Genomic DNA, 25,460 nt, shown 5'->3' with positions numbered 1-25,460 from the left:
AAGTTATATTTTGATAATATACACAGCCCTCACCTATTCGTTAACAAAAACGATAAAATAAATAAACCCATGCAATATTCTAAATGATGTTAAACATAATATCCAGATTATAATTAGTTAATGCACAAGTCTACGTCTTTCACATATTCATCGGGTGGTGAACTAACACTGGTCTCCCATGTGACAATATTCCCTTGTTGCTGTCCGGTGCAGTCATCTTGTATATCTAGTATTTCATTTGTATTCAACACCCTATCCCACGCATTGAAATTAGCCATGCTGCCTTGAACCCCACTTTCCCGGGATGTTCCAAGAGTGAGGAATCCACCTTCTTCAAACCTAAAGTTCTCGCCGTGACCAGTACCATTGCCCACGAAATTGCCATCTTTATAAACTTGCCATTCACCATTTTGAGACATCCACGACACGCAGGCGTGATGCCAGCTACCATCGCTCACCGGTGTGGAGAAACCATTCCAATTGCCTGGCTGAATCATTAACTCCAAAGTGTACCATATCGCCATCACCTGACCTTCCAAATTTGTGTATGTTACCCAACCTCCATTTGAATCGGAAGTCTTGAACCAAAAACACGCTGTGAATGCATCAAGCCTCTGGATGGTTGATATACACTGTTCAGTGTATGACCCATCAAAGTTTAGCGCCTTACCAGACAAGTTGGTCGAAACTTCAACTGAAAGAAAACAAATGTTAAATGTATATAAAATCATGTAAACCCCAACACTAGAGTCTTTTCGCCGATGGACATTTAATGTAATCATCCCTGTGTGTGCACACTGTAATTACTACACAGGCAGAGTCAGAATAAAAGAATGGGTAGTTAGTTAAGGCACTGTCTAATATCAAATATGGGAAAAGGAATATTTACAATGAAGTTGTGTTCAATCGGTAAATGATCACATGCAATAAACAAATATCATTCTATCCTCGATGTGCTTGATAATGTAGTATTCTGTGATACCTGAGAGAAAATAGTATTTCTTTTATGTTCCAAGACATGTATTACTATTACTAAAACATGTATTACAATTAATGGAAAAATGATGGAGTTGACTATGAAGGTTGTCATCAGTGTGTAACTTACCACATTCCCCAGCTTTACCAACATTGCAATATTCCCACCTTGTCCCATTGACAGTATAACACCAAGGAGACGGCTCGTTGTCAGGGTTTCGGCAAAAGTTATGATCTCCAAGGCCTCCGGTGGGCTTCTTTTCGGGTGTCATAGAATGTGTATTTGGTGTCTGTGAAGTCCATCGTTGACAGGTCAAACCGTTGATTGTCGTTGATACCGTTCCTCGATAATCGGCTCCGTTTCCAATTTCAAAACATTCAGTCATTCCTCCTAAAACGAAGACAACCGTTAGTAACATCATGGTGACCACTTTACGACTGTGAAAGGTTACATGTTAAAGCTAAACAGTTATCTTTTATCCAATTCCATAGGCTTGCTCGACTATTTACTAGCTTTCTTTAAAACCTGTTTGTACAGGTACAACATAAGAACAGACTATACAAAGTTTCCTGGTTGTAGACAATGATTACGATTGAACAAGTACTAATAACAATGGTAATGTTAGATAAAAGTCATGCCAGTGATGGTATATCTATTGTTCTACACTGTGTGAAGTAATTGTTCTTCTTTTAGGAGATGTAATCATTTCTTACTTAGAATAGCAGTAGTATAATGTACGAGGAGGTGACTGTATCCATCAGGTCCCCTTTCGTCTCCAACATACTTCCTCTATGAGGCATCAAACATCTTAAAGAATGCGGCAACATCTCAGGGAGGGTCGCACAATTATTATATAATATCAGTAACTGACATACGGTATATTGTTCGGGTTAGTAAAGTTTCTCCTTATCAAAAGGAAAGTATGTTAGGTTGAGGTTTTGTCGCATTAGTTAACATATATAATTTTGTTGCTTCGTTGGGAAAATAAAAATGAGTAATAAAGGGGTATTTATCGGCATGCTGTCCCCCTTTAATTAATATATTGTATTTACGTACCACAAACATCGACATCCATCACATCCTTGCCTTCTGGTCGTTTTATATCATATTTCCATGAGATAACATTTCCTTCGTATTCTGCATTACATTTGTTCTTTATGCTGACTACTTCTTCAGTTGACATGGCACGGTCCCACATATTGAAATACGCCATATCACCTTTTGCCTTGTACTGTCTAGATTTACCAAGTATTATCATTCCGCCACCTGGCATATTATAACCTTCCCCGTGACCGACGCCACTTCCTATGAGTGTTCCATCCTGAAACACTTGCCATGTACCATTTGCTGATGTCCACGTGATACAAGCATGATGCCAGTATCCATCATCGATGCTACTTTCGAATTCATTCCAATTGCCTGGTTGTATCATCAACTCCATATCATGCCAGACAGCAAGTACATAGGTGCCAGGAATTTCATAAGTCAACCAACCTCCACCAGTTCCATATGCTTTCACCCAAAAACAAGTTGTCAATTCTGTCATACTTGGAATAGTATTGATAGAATTGATGGTGTTTTCGCCATTAAAAGTGATAGCCTTACCAAGTAAACCAGATTCTACGACTCCTTTAAAGCAGAAAATAAATAATTAAAAGTTTGCAACATCGAAATCCTGAGATTCTTTATCTGCACGAGGAACAGCATGACATAAAATGACATGCCATGATCTGACATGACATGACCCGGCGTGACATGGCAGGAAACGAGATGCCACAAGATTACAGGATGTGACATGATACGATACGATACGATGCGATATACTAGGGATGAAATTATATGACATGACATGACACGACACGATACCATACAATACCATATGATATGATATATGTTGTGGAAATGGAGTGATATGACGTCATAATTATACAGTGACGCTACATGATGATACTTTTAAATTATCTTATATAACTCGCCAAAGGTCTTTATAGTGAATTCTTATCGGTTGTCTTTTTATGTATTCTAATCTCTTGGAGATGTTGCATGTGCAGCATCTATTGAATTAACCTGATACTGCTTTATGACATACCACAGTCCCCAACTTTACCAACATAACAAAGCTCCCATCTTGGCCCGTCGATGGTATAGCACCAAGCAGCTGGCTCATTGTCAGGGTTTCGGCAAAAGTTGTGATCACCAAGACCACTGTTAGGGTAGTTCTCTGGTGTAACACGATGCCCATGTGGTGTTTGCGAGGTCCATCGTTGACATGTGTGGCCATTTTTAGTTTTTGATATTGTTCCTCGATAATCAGCTGCATTTTCATCCTGGAAGCATTCAGTCATTCCACCTAAAAGATAACCAATGAATGAATGACACACATCAGCTATCAATAACACTGAAACCACTTTAAGGATGTGGCTTGGCACTTTTCGTAGCATGAATAATGTTTTCCCAGAAATAGTGAATATAAGATATTCCATTTTACAGAAGAGAGTTTATTGAGCTATCAAATGATTACAGAATGAAATTTGTGTATCGACATCAACACATTTTACAGATACAAATTCAGTCATTGTTATGTATCTATCACATGATCATAATGTGATGGTTGAAGTCACTGTAAAATTTGATTTAAACATACCTTATGCACATCAGAATTCTTGTGCATTTGATTCGGTAGTGTCGCTAATTTGAACATGTTAAGACTTTGGCTCAAGTATAATAGTTTAATTTTGAGCGTTTCTATCATACAAGGATAGAATGACTCTTGTGGGTCATACAGTAATATGGTCGTAACTTCATTGATCAAGGCCGACAGTTTAACAACCTAATCTAGTTAAGAACCCACATACACCAACATGTATATTTAGAATTTGGAGATTTGTTGATAATATCACACTCATTCGGGTAAGTATTGTTCCCGGTGGTCCAAAATACAGTCATTCACGTACGTAAAACCAGGTTGGTAATACATGTCCTGCTTTTAAACTAAAGAAACGTTGTACTTACCACAAACATTGACATCCATTATATCCTGCTCACTTGGTGGTTTCACGTCATGTTTTAAAGAGATAACATTTCCTTCATAGTCCCCATTACATGTATTCTTTAAGTCGAATATTTCTTCAGCTGACATGACTCGGTCCCACATATTGAAATACGCCATTTCACCTATCACGTTGTACGATTTAGATTTACCGAGTGTCAACAACCCTCCGCCTGGTATATGGTAACCTTCCCCAAGACCAACACCACTTCCTACGAGGATTCCATCCTGGAAAACTTGCCATGTGCCATTTGGTGATGCCCACGTGATGCAGGCATGATGCCAGTAACCATTAACGATATAAGATTTAAAACCATTCCAGTTGTTGGAATCTTGTATCATCATTTCCATATTATAATAGACCGCGAGAACATAGGTTCCAGGAACTTCATAGGTCAACCATCCTCCTCCAGTTTGAGATGATTTCGCCCAAAAACAAGCAGTAAATTCTGACATTCCAGGGATAGTTTTAATAGAACTGATGGTGTTGCCACCGTTAAAGGAGAAGGCCCTCCCAAATAGACCAGACTCGGTGATTTCTGTAAGATTGAGAAGAAACAAAGGTAGTTTTGGCACCCTACATGCATGTATTTAATATTACGGGATATAACATGACATTGCATTGATATACATAACGTTTGACGCCGTCATGACACTGAAATTTATATTAAACTCGTGGTTCACAGACATTTAAATTCACTACCCAAATCTCTGTCAACCACTAATTGGCATTTACAGAGAAATTGGTGAAGGTTACAAATGACAAAATAACATGAGTAAATTGAAATAAATAAATATATGTGAGAACTTTCTCTTACCACAAACATTAACATTAGCCATTTCCTTGTCTTCTGGTCTTTTGATATCATACTTCCATGAAAGAATATTTCCTATATAGTCCTCACTACATTTAGTCTTTATGCCAAGTATTTCTTCTGGTGACATCACATAGTCCCACATGTTGAAATTTGCCATAACGCCCTTTACCCTGTACTGTCTTGCTTTACCAAGTGTCATGACCCCACCAGCTGGCAAATGATAACCTTCCCCATGACCAACACCATCACCTATGAGGACTGCATCTTTGAAAATTTGCCATGCACCATTATTTGATGCCCACGTGATACAGACATGGTGCCAGTATCCATCAGCAATGTAAGACTCGAATCCATTCCAATTGTCTTCCTGTATCAATAACTCCATGTTATACCAGATAGCCAAAACGTAGGTGCCGGAAACCTCATAGGACAACCATCCACCACCAGTTTGGGAGATTTTCACCCAGAAACATGCTGTAAATTCTGTCATACTGGGGATAGTATTTATAGAACTCACGGTGTTGTCGCCGTTAAAGGTCACACCCTTTCCAGATAGACCAGATTCGATGATTGCTGTAACAAAGCGTGATAGTTGTATGTTGTTAACGGATATAAACAGCAACAGGTGGCAACTTTACTATGTTATAATTATTTATGTACTGATGTTCATAGACAGTCACACGAATCATTGAACAGGATCCATAATATGTGTGTGTCAATAATTCTTGACTGTATGGAATATCCATAAATGTACTTGTAATATACATTCAATACTTGACCAATTAAATTATGAATGACATCTTGTCCACCAAATAGGATAATCGAAAACCACCTACTTTTAGAGATTTTCTGCACGCTATTCAGCATCCGATACAATAACACACACTCGTTAAATTATTTTTTTTCATAAAAGGGATGAGTTTTAATGTACATATTTCAAAACAATACGACATGCCGGGTGTTTATTCCCTGTATATATGTTAACTATATATTACTCATTGTTTTTGATATCCAGGACCTCTAGTTCTACTTGATTAAATTCCGGATATTCGAATATGCCAAGAACTATACTTACTGCATGTGTCAGAGTTCTTAACAGGTAAGTAGTTAGGAAGTATACTTTGGACATTGATATCATCATTATTCCAAGCCAGCATATCCCCAACGATAGCGCCACCACAGTTTCCACCTAACTCGGCAATTTCACTAGATGTGAGCTGTCTACTCCACAAATTGAAGTTAGCTAAATCACCTTCTATGAAACGTGATTGCCATAGATCACCTGGTTCATCTTGACCACGACCAATCACAAGGAATCCTCCTGGTTGAACCTCATGTCCTATTGCCAAATCGGTACCGGAGGAGATTAAGATGCCATCTTTGAAAAACTGCCATAAACCATTATCACTACCCCAGGTGATGACCATGTGATGCCAGTAGCCATTGTTCCCATACACAGGAGTTCTTGGACCAGCAACTCCATTTACAATGAGCTTCATTTTACCAAGATCATGGGCACTGAACTCATCTTCAGTATTTGGTGTCGAATATGCAAATATAACACTGGAATCACTGCCAGAACTACGAATCCAGAATGACACTGTGATGTCAGACATAGGTGATGTAAATGGTTCTGTGGATGCTAACACAATTGAACCATTAAGGTGTACCATCTTTCCTTGTAATCTTGGTCCTTTCTGTTCTGAAATGAAAAAATAAGAAAGGATTTGGAATGGATTATAAAAATAATTATGTACCGGGCAACTGTATAGCAGCAAAGAAATGTTTCATTCAAAAGTAATCTGTCTATAAGCATGATTGAGTGACACACGTGCAGTCATCCTGCAACATTTCTACTGTACCGGCTCTCCAAGTTTTTATTGTTACGATTGAGTTTCCTCTGTACTGCGTATAAGTGATGGTGCACTCAAACATTTAAATTGGTCGCTCCTGAGCAATGACCCCAACGACGTCAGATCATTGCTTCACCACCGAGGACATCATTGGGCCATGTTTGAAAGACACAATGTGTATTCCTTATTCTAACCTGAGCCCCCCCCCCCCCCCCACACACACACACACATTACCACCACTATTCATATCATGGCACAAACAAAACAGAATATACAAACTATTGAATAACATACCACAGTCCCCAGCTTTGCCAACGTCACAAATCTCCCATTTTGGTCCATCAACAGTATAGCACCAAGCACCTGGTTCATTGTCAGGATTTCGACAAAAGTGGTGATCACCAAGGCCTTTTGCAGGATTGTTCTCTGGAGTTATCGAATGTGTGTTTGGTGTCTGTGAAGACCAACTTTGACAGGTGTAACCATTTATGGTTGTAGATACAGTTCCTCGATAGTCTGCTGCGTTTTCATCCTGGAAACATTCAGTCTTTCCATCTGAACAAAACGAACCACCCACGTTAATAGCATTTAGATAATGGATTTATTAGGTGGATATTACAAGTGCAAGGTCGCCTGTCATGTGTTGAAAAATTCTTTAGGCTGGGTATTTTTCTCCTGATCTATATCTACTGCCCAATTTTTCCAGGGCATTTAACCCTGTCATCATGATTCATGATATGCATATGTCATGACAATGTTACACATAACGTTATATATCCCGTTTGCACAATTTTGACATCCAGCCACCCATGTATGAACTGCAAAATACTAATTGGCATCACACCAAGTTACCCGTTTTCGTAAGGAACATTATATATTAGGGATGAAAAGTATGTGTGTATGTGTGTGTGTGTGTGTCAGTCAGTCTGTCTGTCTGTCTGTCTGTCTGTCTGTCCGTGTACCTCTCCCCATTTTCTCAAAAACGGCTGGCTCAATTCAAAAGAATTTTGGTGCACGTGTTCTTTAGGGTAATGGCAAAAACTAATTAAGTTTTGGTAAACATCTTATGAATAGTAATGAGTTATTACATAGTGAATGGTTTTCGGTAATGTCGTAAGAATGCACTCTTCAAGTTTAATATTAAAACTACATGTGTCATATACAGTTTGAGAATATAGCCTGTAGTTTTAATTACTCATTTGCATAACTAATGATTTTCAGTAATTAGGTTATAACTTACGAATGCGCACTTCAAATTCAATATAACTTGGCACATTCTTCAAACAAGAAAAGGCATATGGCCTGAAAAGCATTACTGGGACAAGCCATTAGCCAAGCAAGTTTACTTGTTATCAAAGAGTACCAATATTTACACATGTGATGATGGGCTCTTACATAACACAAGTAAACAGCTGTAAAAACCTCTATTCGGCCGTCTGCATGGACTGCAATTGAGGCAAACCTTATCTCCCTCTTATATCAGTTGTTATCAATTTATTAGGCTATTATAAGTAACGCTACAAACAGCTTTAGAGATGCAAACAACTTTTATGACACCCGTTTTCGCCAGGCAAGCCCGCGGGTTTGTTGCACTTGGACCGCTAATGGTTTGTGAATGTCATGGGTTGTTGATGTAGCTTTGCGTTTTAATGAGTCATTTGCATAATTAAATATTTTCAGTAATTAGGCTGTACATAAAGAGTGTAAGCTTCAAATTACATGGAATTTGTTATGTACATTAATGATACCAGGGTGCACGTCTCAAAAGGCTTAATGATGTAACACCTAGTTATAATAAATGATGACTAATTCTCAGTAATTAGACTATATCTTAAGAATGTCCCCTTAAATTTTAGTATAATTTGGTGTATATATTGATGGTAACAAAGTTCATGCAGCATATAAAGTTTGATAATGTTAGCTATATCTCTTAGTTTTAATAGCTCATTTGCATAATTTACGATTTTCAGTAATTAGGCTATAACTTCAAAATGCATACTTCAAATTCAATTTAATGTGGTACATACTTCAATCGCACATGTTCTGTTGCATTCCAAGAATCATTGTGTGTAGGAACGAGAATATAAAGTCTTTGCCCTTACGGAAGGCATTCAGTTTACATCTGGTTTTCTATACATGCACCATAGTTGTTATTCCTACCTACAAAGTATACAGTATGGTTGACTGATTATCAACCTTGCCATCGATCCAGCGACCCTTCCACAGCCACCTACAAATATTCTGAATGTTATTATGAGTGAGTGCTAGTTAAACTCACCACAATTGTCTCCTGGTTGTCCAATAGTACAGTAATCCCATCGCTTGTTAAGATCCGTCGTATAGCACCATACACCGCCACTGTTATCTGGATTACGGCAATAATTGTGATCCCCTAATCCACGATTAGGATAATCATCTGGTTTATATGTGTGTGTTTGTGGTGACTGTTCAGTCCATTTTTGGCAGGTGTAACCATTCTGTGTTGTAGCAACTTTACCACGATAGTCATTGCCAAGTGTCTCTCTGAAGCACTCACCTTTCCCTTCTGTACAGTAAAATGAAAACAATTGAAGGTTTCAGAAATGTTTGCCAGATAAAATACGTAATGCATCTCAGTTCTATGATGTGCGAGTCCTCCATGGCTACAGAATATATACGAGTTCGGTTTGTACATACGAGTATTATTAAGGGATTTATTGTAGAATATGAATTTTCTTTTAATGTGTTCATTACCATGATTATACAGACAACAATATCTCAACTATATTCTTAATAATGTGCAGGCCATGCCACAGGGAGACAGAACTAAATTACTTTTTCTCAGGACCAGTAACACCACTTACAAGATTCATAGCAAAGGTATTTTATAAACGAAAGAAGCTATTGTATGTGTAAATTGATTTGGGTTTTTTGGTTTATACCTCTTGTGCTTTCAACATATTGTAACTATAATGTATATGTATTGGTGACTTATATGTCAATTGGGCTGGGCAACTCAATTAATTTGTAAGTCACAATAATAAATAAAGGACTACTACTGCTGCTGCTACTGCTTCTTCTTCTTCTTCTTCTTCTTCTTCTTCTTCTTCTTCTTCTTCTTCTTCTTCTTCTTCTTCTTCTTCTTCTTCTTCTTCTTCTTCTTCTTCTTCTTCTTCTTCTTCTTCTTCTTCTTCTTCTATTCCTGTGATATGAGCTGTTTCCTTCACCAAGAGGAAAGGGGTTGTGGACCCCTTGAAATTATCTTGACCCCACTTGTCAATAATACAAACATAACTCTAAACAAAATTTCTCGGCCTATTTGATAAATGCACACATTTTTAAAACACAAACGACTGGCCCTAAGATAACAAAACCCTTGAATCAAATAAGTTAGTCAGTCAGTGGCATTAAACGTTATGACACTCAGAAGTAGAGGAGTTCAATCTGAAATATCGAAAGCTCATTTTGATAGTATGATATAGTCCCCGTTATGGTCTTGACTGCAGATTTCGGCAGTTTTTATCACATTTTATATTGACCGCCCAATTGCAGATATCTTATTGAGGTCACTATGGTAGTATTATCTTGTAGATACATTGTGGAATAAAGTAAAACTAAAATACAATTACCTTTTTGACACAGGTAGGCAGCTTTATATGAACATCGTAGATCTGAAAACTCGAGCTTCCCTTTCCTAAATAGCAAGGAAATAGTGCAAACGTTGTCATCGTTTTATTGTTTATTCATATGATAAATGTAATGAATGAAAAAAAAATAATTTCGTATAAGTATTATTCCTATGAATATTATTACCTTTAATGTTCTCTTTGGCATTTAACCTCTCTCTGAATGGGATACAAAATGATTTCAAATATAGGTGTTTAAGGTAACGACTCTTTTAAGTGAAGATATCACTTATTATCAGAAAAATACATTTTTCAATTGTTATAATTTTATGTTTTCCAGTAATTCTTAGAAAATACATTCTTATTATCAATACTTAAGTAATAAGACTTTAAACTTACTACTCTTTATTTTGAATTTACCAATAATCTGTAACCTGTACATTTGCCTAGAAAGTGACTCAGGCCATCAATATATCAACTACTCATATTTACAGTTAGAGATCATTGACACATTGAGAGTGACACCTGTACAATACAAAGAAATGTATAGAACTCCAACCATTAGAAACTGTAGCGATTATAATTGTGATACACTCACTCTTACCATAAATATATGCATTCCTGTCCACCATTACCATAGTTGTTGGGCTCTCCAGCTTCCCAATGAAAGAAGCGCAGTTCCTCTCCATCCAAAGTCGTCCAGGTATCACCTTTACTTGGATATCTTCTTGCGTCAAAGTGAAAATGATTGTTCGCTGCAATTCCTAAGCTTGTTAGGTATTGAATGAGATGCTGGTATGTGTCGTTACTCAATACTTCAGCCAATGATCCGTGGTGGCTTTGACATAAATCGACTGCAGTATCGCGGTCAACATCAAACATAAATGGTACATAGTTGAAGGCACTCGGTGGTAAGCCTGTAAATTGCACGATAAAAAGAGTGAAGGTTGACTTTACTTTATCTTCATCGGGACAATCATGACAACCTCAAGGACAACGTCATCAACTAGACAATATATTCAATTCCTACACATCAGGGAAATTGAACATGTATGTATGTTGATTGTCATCAACAGTGATTCTATAGCCTCTGCAATCACAAAGTTTTACAATTTAACTCTTGAGATTGCTTATTGAGTAATCAACAACACAAATACAAGAAGCTATTTTGAGTTCTTAATATAGCCCTGTCTTTCACTCATATGTATTAACCCCATCATGGGCATTTATTTGTTAATGCAATATATGGTATTGGATCAGGTTGGGTGTATCTGTAATAAAATATGAAATATCCCATCAAACTTACCATATCCTGACTCTGGTGGGCAGTTGTTTGTGTCTACACATTCGCAAACATCAGCAAGACAAACCTGTAATTGATTAACAGTATAGTTATAGTAAATAAACAAAAAGCAATTGAAAATAAACTTAACAGCATTGATATGCTGCACACCTTTTCGCGTGATATTTAATAACGAGGTGGTGGTGAAATAACGTATATGTATGCCTAAATTCAATTTGATGGTATCAGTGCAGTGAGGAAAATCATTTATACTTCCAAATCAAACATTACAGATAATTAATGTTTCCTGTAGATAGTAACTGACAGTTGTGTTGTCTGATAAGTGGTTATTCTTAATATAGTTTTATACTAGTACCTTTCCTGGTCCACATGGAGTACCCTCGATGGCTTTACCCCAATATTGACATACACCATCAGTCATTGCACAGTACATACTACAGGAATCGCCGTCTTCTAAAGTCTGAAGAAAGGGGGCAATCCAAAATGAAAACCTGAGTTTGTCTAGCTTGTAATATGTTTAAGTATTACCTTTCAAAATAAACTATGCCTGAGAACAATAGCCGTGGCATAACAGTCCGGGTCATGTGGCTCAACATGAGCATATTTTGTGATTTCTCATATGGTTGGCGGTATAGTTGTATTCTTCATTCAGATTAGGGAAGTTTTTGGACTAAATGAGTACTGGGCAATGGAACAAAAATGGGAATTAGTCTTTTATGTTAGTTATGTTACAGTGTAGTGTTTTCCGTGAGAACATTCCTGTCAACTAGTTGCATCGTCTTAAAAGTTTGCATGATTTTTAATGTACATTGAACATCGAACATAAAACAGAACACGTACTATACATAAGAAGTTGAGAAACCGTTCCTAACACAAGTCAGTCATAATGGAAGACTTCTCTGATAAATATAAATGAAATCGTTGCAATAGTAGATTATGTGTACTACACTAAGTTCGTTTACAAAGTCAATTGGAGCAACATCATCTCAGTTGTAACACAGCCTTTTGAGAATACCAGGAGATCCATCACATAGGTCCGTTACCAAACATATCTTAAGAGAGCTAACCTGTACTTGCATGGTTTTCCAAGGACACTCCCCCACACTTTTGCCATAGTAATATCCTCTGCACTGTTGGTCAGTTGAAAAGAGCTCTCCCGAAATCACCCTTTCACCGACTGCATATTCAGGCCAAGGCCAAGTGGTAACTTCATTTGGTTTATCAAGAACGCACGCTGGTGGGTCACTGTATACATACATAATAGCGATACAAACATCATAGAAGAACACAAGGGCAAAAAGCATGCAGATACATATTGACTCGTGACAAGGCACCGTATGCCACTCATATTTCCTTAACTACAATGAAGTTAAATATAGGGAAGCAATATGAAAATATAGGTTTGACCATTTACCTGTATGCGAGTCGGAGCTGTTGTTTGTTGCATTCTGTCACTTTGTAGTAGCCCCCAGACATAAATCCCTTTTCAGTCGAGTTGGGACATCGAGTCGCATCATGGCTCATACCTAACCTAAAATATATCATTTGATATTTTTTGATTTACTAATATTGCACCATTGTGCATCAATTAAATTTTGAAAATTGCAATAAATCAGTTTTGTTTTTGAGTTGTATTATAATATTATAACATAATGAAGAATATATTGTATTTAATAAAACAATGTAAAATATAAACTGATTAACCAACTGATGGCCGCAAAGGCAAGAAACATTGAGTTTTGGCTTAATGAGACCTCCTAATTGTCTGGTATTAAGTATATTAAGCTCTGCTAATATTGCATTGGGCACTATTCTCTCCAAAAAGGCGCCTTCATATATCTATATCTATATATATATATATATATATATATATATATATATATATATATATATATATATATATATATATATATATATATATATATATATATATATATATATATACGCACTGTTAAAGTACACATACATTTTTAGAAAATTAAATCTTTATTTTACGGATGTGTTTTTTCACCATTTATTAAATATCAGTCATTTGTAAATATGTATGCTTAAAGTTATGCTTTTGTCATGGCCTTTAAGATTACTGAACATTCTATTAATGAAGATTTTTGCATAAACTTACGAGTGACCCATTTCGTGTCCATAGCAACTGATGTAGGTACTTATCGGGCACAATCCAACGCTGTAATCTTTCCAGCATACTGAGGACATATACGCAACGCCCCCTACATTGCTGTTCACCCAGTCTTTTCTGTAAATTTGTCAAAAGGCAGTTACTTGTAGTGTAGTAAGTTTACATGAAAAAACCCTACTTTATACATGTACTTAAAATGGCAAAATTGAATATTATTTATTCTGTGTATTAGGACATAAATATAAATTATACAATAAGTTATCGATTACACATACGAATGTTCTGACTTCGAAGAGTAAGATGAACAATAAATGACTTCATGACACCTTCATTATCCAAAACTTTCTACCTTGGCTGCTTTTTAAAATATTGTTTATTGTTTAATTTAGGCAGATAGATTATTTCTTGCTTCCATTCTAAAGCATAAATGTTTATGAAAATATGAATTTTGAAGATTTTATTAAACAACACCTTCCTGTTAACTTATAAACTTCATGTATTTATAACACTGTATGTTCATCATGGAAGCTCTATAAATCATGCACAAGTCTCTTCTTGCACATTTGATTGAGAAACAGTTTTTTTTTAAACTTGCACAGTTAAGAGTTGATTGCTAATAATTCAACAAGAGTGGTCGTTTTTTGTATATGTTGAAACATGTTTCTATATATTTTGCCCGAGCTACACATGTAAATTGACTGATCTATTTTTGGGTTTTCACTTTCTTACACGGTTTTATATTTTGCTGATAAAATGCACCTATTTCAAAAACCTTGGATAACAATTAATGTCTTGAAATAAGTGTTTCGGTAAGAATTATTATAAAAGATCTAGTGGTATGTAACAATATTCAGTAACCATCAGTTAGTATATCAATATATTGCCAGTTCAACCAAAAGTTATTAAGGAAGTTGACAGTTGACATATTTTTACACCACTGTAAAAAAACATTCTGTAGAGAGAACCCATATTGCGTGGACGAAACTGTTAAGCTTTTGTCATCCATATCTCTTGGTTATTTTGGAAATATTACTAATAACATCCACATGCAGAAATGGTAACCCCCCAATCGTTTTATCAGTGGGTGACGATTAAATCTGGCTTTGATGGTACCTAGAAGTCTTTTCCTTATCACTCTATCACTCAAATCAGCATAAATTTTGTCACAGCTACACATGGTCAAGATATACACAGCGGGATACACACAAACACATCTTGAAGCATATTATATTTCCTAATCCCGGCTTGTATCCTACTGCGTGTTCTTGCTAAGTGTACATGTAATAGCATTTATATATTTTTCAAAGGAGAACAATTTCCAATACCTTCAAAGACAGTTTCATTTGTCCAACACTTATAAAACGGCATCATGATCACATGCATTTCCATATATGGGTAGATTTATTAGCATATTTAATTCTATATTTTGAAATTTAAACAATGTATCGTCTTCAATTTGTAATAAATGTACTGATCAGAAGAGCGCGTATACCGGTTATATTTCAAGACAGTGTAGAGAACGGAAACATCTAATAATACATTCGATATCATTTGAAGTTTTACTTTCTGAGCTTGGTGTGATATTAAACGTTAAGCTATATATACTTACTCTGTGAATAGAAACGCATAATCAAAATGCAAGGGGCTATTGTCATCGTCTACATTTAACTGCTTTGCCCATCCATCAAAATACCAAAGTCTATCGTAAACATCGTCAGAGATATTTAAATATGGTTTGCACTGAATATATCAAAAGGAAAATCATCATGATTAAGATAAAATCCTGAATATGAATAAAAACAAGCATGATCTCCGTCCTTATGTCCGTGTATAAATTCAGTTTTCTGACAAGAAATATCCAATTTCTTTCACGCCTTGCATAGACGTAACACATCATATGGGACACGTGCGTGTCACATTGTTTTGCGACATAAGGTTACTGTGACCAATCAAGTAGCAGACATGTTTACAGTTAAAAATCAATATCTAAAAACCGACACTCCGTTCAAGTCATTTTGTATACTTTGTGCCACAAAATGGTATTTACGTGAAAATCATTTTCCTTCACAATTTGTACAAAGATGATACTACAAACAACGGATAAACCTCGTGTTGTGGTTTATTCAATGAAAATCACAATGCTTGAAACAAAATGATATTTGGCTCGGCAAATAGTTTACTATAACATTGCTACATTGTATCATCTGGCTCAAAACAAAATCTTACCAAGAGTGGTACAGTGCTCAGCAAAAATCTATCTATCATTTGCTAAATTTGATCGTCTTGCTCAACATATATCTATTGTGCCATGATTTTTGTTGATAGTGATTCCATGCTGCTATGATGAAATGAGTCACGTTTCCATTCATAAAGGCGAATATGAAGTTACTTATAAGTTATTAGAAGTTATAATACGTTTCTAAAGACCTAACCTTATCCTCCTCCACTAGTATCAATCGAACCAATCGAATATTTAAGTCGATTTCCTCCATGCTAGGATGTTTATATGCCGTTGAAAGCTGTAATAAAAAATATGTACACAATAATTATTGCATTGCGATAAATTTGGATGTGTTTCCTGAGCACATTTGGTGATTTGTCATCGCACTATAAATGATAGAAGTGCATATTCTGCACTTCAGATGATACACCTGTGTACTATATCATACGTGTTGTTTGTACACTCGCGGCCAGATAAATTAAGAATCGCCATTTAATACGGTTGGTGTACAGGTGGGCTACATAAGGATGGGGCCAGCATGTTGGTTTAGAATTGAAGGAAGAGGTAAAAAAAAAATCATTTTGAATGTGATGTGGTGCCAAATACTTCTACCGAATACCACATATTACATTCGGTAGAACGTTTCACTCTTAGTTTTTGCAATTAAGTACTCAGAAGACTATGGCGGTAACTCAATCGAGTTTTACGTAAAATGCTGAGCACTTTACCATCACATTTTAAGTAGTCCACGTGTCCAAATCTCAAATCGGATAACTAAACCACTAATTGACATGAACAATGTGTAATAATTGGTAATTTAACAATTGTCAATTGTGTGGTTGTATGATACATATAGTCCAGTGTTGACGTTCCGAAAACCTATTTTCCCTACCATAAGCTATCCATTAGACACATATACTTACCAAATTAGTCATGGCCAAGATATGAGGTATGGTGTTGTTTCCAAGCATCTCTTGAGCAGTTTTATCAACAGCAACCATTAATTCCAAGTAAAGTGGTTGAGTGACACGAGGTATTTCAGTGGTTTCAACAATACTTTGAACTATTTTCGAAATAAATGGTATTGCTTAATTAAAAAAAGTAACATGTTCCGTGAATTATCAACATATTAAAAAAATTAGTTTACATATCGAAACAACAAAATGGTTATGTTAATAGTTAATATTATGAATTGTTTGAATGTACGCCCAGCCATCACGTATTCAAATAATATTAAATGTGTAAATGGTAATATAGATGTATATTGAGATAATAACATTATATTCGGGTCGCGAAATTAGCAAATTTCTGTGCAAATCCAGAAATCCTACAAGTAAATGAAGTATGTATAAATAAGTGTTGTTTTGACGAAATGTATAATTAATCAACAACATGTTTTTTTCCATATATGATTTACACCATTCAATCAATTTAAAAACATTATTCTTTTATGGGTTAACCCGGGGATTGAGATTAAATTAAAACAGTTTGAGGAAGAAGCAGTACTTTATTTATTTCTTTATTTTTATTCCGAGCTACTGCTTGCAAACAACTTAAAGTCGACACACCTCATTTAAGGAAAACTTACGTTTTCGAAGGCGTTCTTTAGGTATTAGTACATCATCAGGTGGTAATACTACATCATCGATGGGATCGTCGCCTTCGTCCTCCTCGTTCAAGACGATTACTAAATGTGGTTGTTGCCCGGTATTGAGATCACGTCTTTCCCGAATCATGTTACTATGCTCACTTCTAATTGGTTGCAGAAATAACGTGTGATTTCCAATCAACCAACCAGTCTTTGGATAAAAGACCAAAAAATGTATTTGGGTAGCTTACTTGCATCTATGATTATAAATATAGATGCCATAAGGCCTAATACAAAATTTTAGAATAGGCGGGGTAGGTAGACATTTTATTTTATTTTGCTATATATTTTTTTTCTGTGTGAGTGCCTAGTTCAGGTTGTCCATTGTTTTTCCAAATGGTTTCTGTGTTGTTCATTTCTTCCTATAATATGTACAGCCATTACAGATTAGAAGAACAGTTTTAATTTGTCTTTTTAAGTTAATGTCAGTTTCCGCATCCACTACTTCTCGTGATGAGACTTAAAAAAAATTTGCGATTTTATTTATTTTTTTCTTGAATACGTAAAAAAAGTTAGGGTCGGCAGTGAAAACCTAGGTGGGGTCGGGTAACCGGAACCAAACAATTGTTTTTTTAGGATAAGTTTTTCAAAGCTTCTTTACTTGAAGAGATATAATTGCATGTGACATTAGTTGAGGGAGGACTGACTGACTGACTGACTGATTGACCGATGAATATATATTACAGCATTTTAGCAATGGGATAAAATACTATTTACATGCAAAGCAACCACTTGATCACATTCAAAATTACCCCTGTATAGTATGTCACATCTACTGCAGGTGTTACATCATACCAATAAGTTCTTCCTATCCAACTTTCTAGTACTGTAACAGTTTCTTGTCTATTGAAAGACACAATTGTAACGCCTAAAACTATCCATACATCTAAAACAGTACCATAAAACATGAACATGTAAAACGTTATAAAGGCAGATATTAAGTGATTGTCTTAACAAATATTAAGTTTACCACATCCTGTCCATCACATGATTTTATTGCCACGAGTGAGTTTTCTACTCCAGTGATATATCCACTGTGGAAACAAGACTTGTCAACATCAACAGGAAACCTATCCCATCGTATGCCACCATCACCACAGTATTCAACAAATGGAGCATTGAAGAAATCTGAAATGCAACAAATATATAACATTATGTTTACCTCTCTGTTTCTCTCTGTGACCGGGCATCTGTTCCTGTCTGTGTGCTGGTCTGCCTGCTCGTCCCATCTTTCTGCATCTGTCTGTCTGTCTGTCTGTCTGTCTATCTATCTATCTGCCTGGTATGTTTGTATCTCTCTATCTATCTATCTATCTATCTATCTATCTATCTATCTATCTATCTATCTGTCTGTCTGTCTGTCTGTCTGTCTGTCTGTATGTATGTATGTATGTATGTATGGCTGTCTGTCAGTCTGTCTGTCTGTCTGTCTGGCTGTCTGTCTGTCTGTCTGTCTGTCTGTCTGTCTGCGTGCGTGCCTGTCTAACTAACTAACTAACTAACTAACTAACTAACTAACTAACTAACTAACTAACTAACTAACTAAATAAATAAATAAATGAATAGCATCATGAGCTGTATTATATGCATATTTGGTTTTATCCTTCTCAAGAATCTTACCTCCACTGCGTTTTAAACGAATGTCATGTGTTTCACCAAAAATTTCCACAGTTATGTGAAACTCCTGCTCGATGTCATCAAAGGAAGTATCCCTTGTGAATCTCTCAGTTTTTTCAGGGTATACAACATCATAGTGGTGAACGTCAGCTGATGATAACAATTATATAGACATGTGAACGTTGACATTCAGTAAAGACTAAAGTGTTGGTAGATTAATAGACGCCATTCAATGCATTTATTTAAGGTATTCAAATTTGTTTTGGGTGTGAATAGACTTCTTATAGAATGCACTGGTATGCAACTCAACATTTTTTTTTCTTCAGATATGATCTGATGCCATCAATACTACAGTTTGATAGTTATCAAATCTGCAGTCATCATTACAATTATGCATGGTTAACACAAACTATTTAATCAGAATATCAAATTTAATCCTTTTCGACTGGAGTAAAGCCAGTCCATGAGAAAATTCTTGAAGTATTGCATAAGACTGGCTAGAAAACTTCAACCGTTTCAATGAAAATGGCTCTCAATATACATACATGTAGTTATCGACTATTCAATATACATACAATGTACAGGTAGTTATCGACTATTCAATATACATAGTTATCGACTATGCTTAACATTGACTGACCTTAACTGACGGGCTAAGTATTGTAACGTTTGAAGACATAACAGGTACCAGATATTACTATAATACGTTATTTGAAGCAGTCATAATCTTTATACAACTTGTATATCATTCAAGTTTTGTTGTCCATGTAATAATATAAAAAACGTCCGTTGGTTTATTCAACTGCCCCCCCCCCCCACTACACACACACACACACACACACACACATATATATATATATATATATATATATATATATATATATATATATATATATATATATATATATATATATATATATATGTTGAGGGTAGAAGAAAATCAAGTCGGGTTTTTCGTCTCTACAAGCCTGTTTCGTGAGTAAATCACTCGTCAGGAGATGTTGATGTACATGTACATATATATATATATATATATATATATATATATATATATATATATATATATATATATATATATATATATATATATATATATATACATATAATTTCATTCTTCTTTCGCCAAGTAGAGTGCTCGATCACCTTGGAGAGCTATCATACATAATAATAATACGTAACCTTTGTTGTCAATCTTTTTGTGTACACACAGCCATCAGTGAACACACACAAGTTATGTACATAATGCAGGATGTATAGCTAACGAATACTATTAAACCACACTATTACACCTGACGATCCTTCGGGTGAAACGGTCCGTAGTGTAATTCCACTATGTAATATCAGACTCGTCTTCTTTCATTTTTATGTATATATATATATATATATATATATATATATATATATATATATATATATATATATATATATATATATATATATATATATATATATATATATATATTTGCCATCCGAACCTATTTATGTCAGACAATCACAGTTTGCTACTTTATGTATATATGTTAACGCTTTGATTATTGTGTTTATACCTGGTTTAATTCCAGCAGATCTCGCATAATCAAATACTAAGTCTTCTGGTACAACCTACAAAAACAAACATTTCATAAAAAGAACGAGTCAACCAGGGAATGAGATAATCTTCGTTTATGAAAAATGTTCAAGATCTACTAAAAGCATGTACAACACGATTCGCAGCAAACAATGGCTTTTATTTCTGGTGTCTGCATGCAGGGGCTGTATCAAAGTCATTTGCCATATATATATATATATATATATATATATATATATATATATATATATATATACTAATTCAGTGTAAGAGGTAAGTCATAAACTGAAGGAAAAGCGCTCAATACTGAGAAGTAGAGCTGTATTACACAAAATACACAAGTTATGGTACGGAGCCGTTACTCAAGTTATGGTACGTCGTCCGAAGATCGCATTCAAGCGTGAAACTCTGAGTAACGGCTCCGTACCATAACTTGTGTATTTTGTGTGTGTATATATATATATATATATATACTCGGTGAGTATCAATCTGCTAAGACAGTGCTCTATACCGCAGTGGCAGAGCGTAATAGTTTTGGTAGTACTGGAACTCTTTCTTGGGTGTAACTCGGAGTTTCACGCATATTGCGATCATCTATGTCAGTCATCGAATGGTTCAAGAACTTAGAGGACAAAAACAAACACACTTTCGCCTGCTTCGACATATGCGACTTTTACCCATCCATAACAGAAAAATTGTTATTAGAATCCCTCAAATTTGCCGGCCAATACACCACCATATCAGATGAAGACAAACAAATTATCATGCACGCGCGGAAATCTCTCCTCTTTGATAAAACCAAACCATGGGTAAAAAAGAATAGCAATGGATCATTTGACGTCACAATGGGAAGCAACGACGGGGCCGAAATATGCGAACTGGTCGGAATATTCATTCTACACAAATTAGCCAAAAAATACGGTAAAGAAAACATAGGTCTATATAGGGACGACGGACTCGCCGCCTTCAAGAACATCACCGGAAGTAAATCAGAAAGTATCAGAAAAGACATAACTAAAACCTTCAAAGCCATGGGGTTAAAAATAACCATACTCACCAATCTGAAAACCGTCAACTTTCTAGACATAACGCTCAACCTCAACAACGGTAAATATTACCCTTACAGGAAACCCAACGACAACCCCATGTACATACACACGCAGTCTAACCACCCACCCAGCATCATCAAGAACATATCGTCAGCCATCGGCCGTAGAATTTCCGACATATCATCCGACGAACACATCTTCAACCAGGCAGCCCCACTGTACCAAAATGCACTAAAAACCAGCGGCTACAAAGAGAACATCACGTACACCAGCACCCCGACGCAGAAAAACAAGAAAAACAGAAATAGAAACACCATCTGGTTTAACCCACCATACAGCAAAAACGTAGCCACCAATGTAGGCAAACGATTCCTCCACCTAATCACAAAACATTTCCCAGCAGACTCTAAGTTACACAAAATATTCAACAGAAACAATGTCAAAGTCAGTTATAGCTGCATGCCAAACATGGCTACCATAATCAAAGCGCATAACGCCACCATCTCCAACAGCGAAACTAAACCCACTCAAAAACCCTGTAATTGCAGACAGAAAGACACCTGCCCTCTGAACGGCGAATGCCAAACGGAAAACATCGTATACCAAGCCACCGTCCACGGAAAACAAACAAAAGTATATATCGGTCTAACAGAGCACAACTTCAAACAGAGATACGCCAACCACAAACAGTCATTCAAACATGAAAAACACGAAAACAGCACAGAACTATCAAAACACATTTGGAAACTGAAAAGAAACAATGAGCCTTTTTCCGTATCCTGGTCCATCAGCAAGAAAGCCCGAGCATACACCAATAAAACAAAGCGGTGCAACCTGTGTTTAACCGAAAAACTAACTATTATTAAAGCAGACAAAAGCTCCACACTAAACAAAAGAACTGAGTTGATATCCATATGCCGACACGAGAATAAGTTTTATTTGTCCAACTTCAATAGAGCATCTATCACCTAAACTAAACCCGTTAACTAACGGAACATCAAAGCCCAACATATAACAACCCGCCAACACTTACTTGTCCGCACCCAATAACCCACACAATAACAACCAACACCTCCACACATACAACACCTACCCACCGACACAGACAATGGTGATGGTATTTCTATTGCCTACACTCTATATATACAGCACACCCAGAGAGTAGGCCTCAGAGTGTCTGATGATCGCAATATGCGTGAAACTCCGAGTTACACCCAAGAAAGAGTTCCAGTACTACCAAAACTATATATATATATATATATATATATATATATATATATATATATATATATATATATATATATATATACATTTGTGTATATACATTTGTGTATATATATATATATATATATATATATATATATATATATATATATATATATATATATATATGGACTTAATTCAAAAGAATAAGGATGCAATGAGTCGTTCCTTGAAATGTCGATATGAAGGCAAATACTCGCTCGCCAACTATAGAAGTAAACCCCCGTGAGGAATAGTTTAGTCCGACCATCTTGTTACGTAATATATACATACAAACATTAAGTGTGTGTACCGACTTTAACAATCCCAATTTAGTTGTCTGAAGATCACTCAAAGCGTGAAACTCTGAGTAACGACTTATTACATCCTTATTCTTTTGAATTAAGTCTATAATGCTCTGCTACTAATATTTCCATCGAACACTGTTCTCTCCAGCGAGAGACACTTATATTTATAAAATTTTGAGGATACTTCGATGATATATTACCTAATTGGTAAACACCAGTGATTATACCATAAAGAAGTCAAGTTATTGTAATTGAACAGAAAACATTGATTATATACCCTACATCATAACAGAAAAACATTGATTATATACCCTACATCACAATACAAAGCATTGATTATATACCCTACATCATAACAGCTCGTATCTACGTCACTGGTTTGAGTCAAAGCGTTCCAAATCGCTATTATATTCGCCAATGTTTCATAAAATACGTTTGGTGGGTTGCAATTATATTATTCCCTATTATTTTTCCTTCCTCACTGCGAGTCACTAGAAAAGGCCCTTTTAAGGTCACTTGTAATATCCTTGGCTGAACGAAGGACAACCATGGGGAATGGTATTAAGTTATGCAAATTAGTCAGTGATATAAAAGTTACAGCTATACAATAGGACGTAAACCATTACATAAACCAAATTACAAGAGATTCTAATACAACGTTTCATTTGTAATTCCAAACAAAAATTATCGATATATTTCTAGACATTAAGGGAAATATTATTAGTGCTTAATTAATATGCAAATGATATTTAGCAAAATTTAATTAGTTCTTGCCATGCCGATATTTCATATTCATTAAAATTGAAATTGGAAGATATCGCATCCATAATATGCACACGTTTAGAACATGTGTAGAACTGTTATAATCTTTAATTCACCAAAATATTGCCTTATCGAATTCAGTTGGTTTGTCTAAATGCACCATTGCATTACGTTAATGATGAATATATTTTTAAAAGATATGTTTCGGTAAAAAGCTGGAAAATAGGCAATTCTTTACAATAGATAAATTTACACAGAAAACCTTCAGATAGGGACTTTACGTGCAGTCTTAAAATCAAGATGTTATAATGCAAGCCACTAGCCAACAATTAGAGAACAATTTTGCTTTCATTATAGATACAATTGAGGATTGATTTACATAATGTGTATTTATGAGATACAGCGGATACAGTCTTACTGTATATATACACTCAATAAGAATTAACTTTGTTGAAATTGAATGACATCGAAAATATATCAGACTGTTGCTTGTAGATTTTACGTCTGGTTTTTTTCTAGAATACTAGTACTATTGTAAAATTGACAGACATAATTATATTATTAAGAAACACATTACCTCATCAGCTGTAGCCGTCACTCCAAGAAGATAGATGGTGAACAGGAAAGACAAAGTAAACCGGCGTAACATCTCTAACACCTCTCACAGTGTATACACTGCTAGATAAAACACCAATGTTTGCGATGTATGACTTCGAGTGTGATGTATTGATAAATCAACCAGTTTGCCAGATAATGAGAGGCAGTAATGACGCTATGTAGCATTTAGCAAAATAAAGAGATAAAGAGGGGAGGGAGATTATCGTGCTGTGTTAATAACCTAGATAAAATAGGTATTAGTAAAATTCAAAAAATGAATGACCAATAGCTTTTGTTATATTATTGTAAAATTAATGTTGAGACAATTTCACCATCATGATGATAATTTTGAGATCCACTTCTAATAAACATGTAAATCATACATAGTCGGGTGTCATATATACGTTCGTCTATTTGGTGTACCCTTGTGTTTTAATCACTTTAATTTTGGCGATATCTGTGTCTGTCAGCTTGTCTGTCTGTCTGTCTGTCTGTCTGTCTGTCTGTCTGTCTGTCTCTGGCTCTCTATCTCTGTCTCTCATTCTTTCTGTCTCTGTCTGTCTGTCTGTCTGTCTGTCTGTCTGTCTGTCTCTCTGTCTGTCTGTCTCTCTGTCGCTCGCTGTCTCTGTCTCTGTCTCTCTGTCTATCTGTCTCTGTCCCTGTCTGTCTGTCTGTCTGTCTGTCTGTCTGTCTGTCTGTCTGTCTGTCTGT

General features: G+C 35.7%; 2 protein-coding genes across 2 annotated transcripts; both read right to left on the bottom strand.

The window, feature by feature from the left end:
• Nucleotides 1–113: 113 nt before the first annotated feature.
• LOC144433029 (apolipoprotein(a)-like) lies at nucleotides 114–10,939 on the bottom strand. The gene is made up of 10 exons (XM_078121342.1): nucleotides 10,906–10,939; nucleotides 8,975–9,241; nucleotides 6,991–7,251; nucleotides 5,919–6,545; nucleotides 4,844–5,416; nucleotides 3,989–4,564; nucleotides 3,066–3,326; nucleotides 2,033–2,605; nucleotides 1,106–1,366; nucleotides 114–694 (listed from the first exon to the last, which is right to left on the bottom strand). The coding sequence occupies exons 1-10, from the start codon at nucleotides 10,937–10,939 to the stop codon at nucleotides 114–116; spliced, it is 4,014 nt and encodes a 1,337-aa protein (XP_077977468.1).
• A 1,008-nt stretch (nucleotides 10,940–11,947) lies between these two features.
• LOC144433028 (snake venom metalloproteinase-disintegrin-like mocarhagin) lies at nucleotides 11,948–24,801 on the bottom strand. Its single transcript, XM_078121341.1, has 12 exons — nucleotides 24,730–24,801; nucleotides 20,772–20,826; nucleotides 19,228–19,374; nucleotides 18,578–18,735; nucleotides 17,548–17,758; nucleotides 16,883–17,022; nucleotides 16,171–16,257; nucleotides 15,348–15,478; nucleotides 13,727–13,855; nucleotides 13,019–13,135; nucleotides 12,672–12,849; nucleotides 11,948–12,064 (listed from the first exon to the last, which is right to left on the bottom strand). Exons 1-12 carry the CDS (start codon nucleotides 24,799–24,801, stop codon nucleotides 11,948–11,950), a joined length of 1,542 nt encoding a protein of 513 aa, XP_077977467.1.
• Between the last annotated feature and the right edge of the window lie 659 nt (nucleotides 24,802–25,460).

Source organism: Glandiceps talaboti, chromosome 3, assembly GCF_964340395.1.
Source record: "Glandiceps talaboti chromosome 3, keGlaTala1.1, whole genome shotgun sequence".
In the NCBI taxonomy this organism is placed as follows: Eukaryota; Metazoa; Hemichordata; class Enteropneusta; family Spengelidae; genus Glandiceps; species Glandiceps talaboti.
The sequence above is the reverse complement of the archived record's forward strand: the minus strand, read 5'-3'. Positions and strand labels throughout refer to the sequence as shown.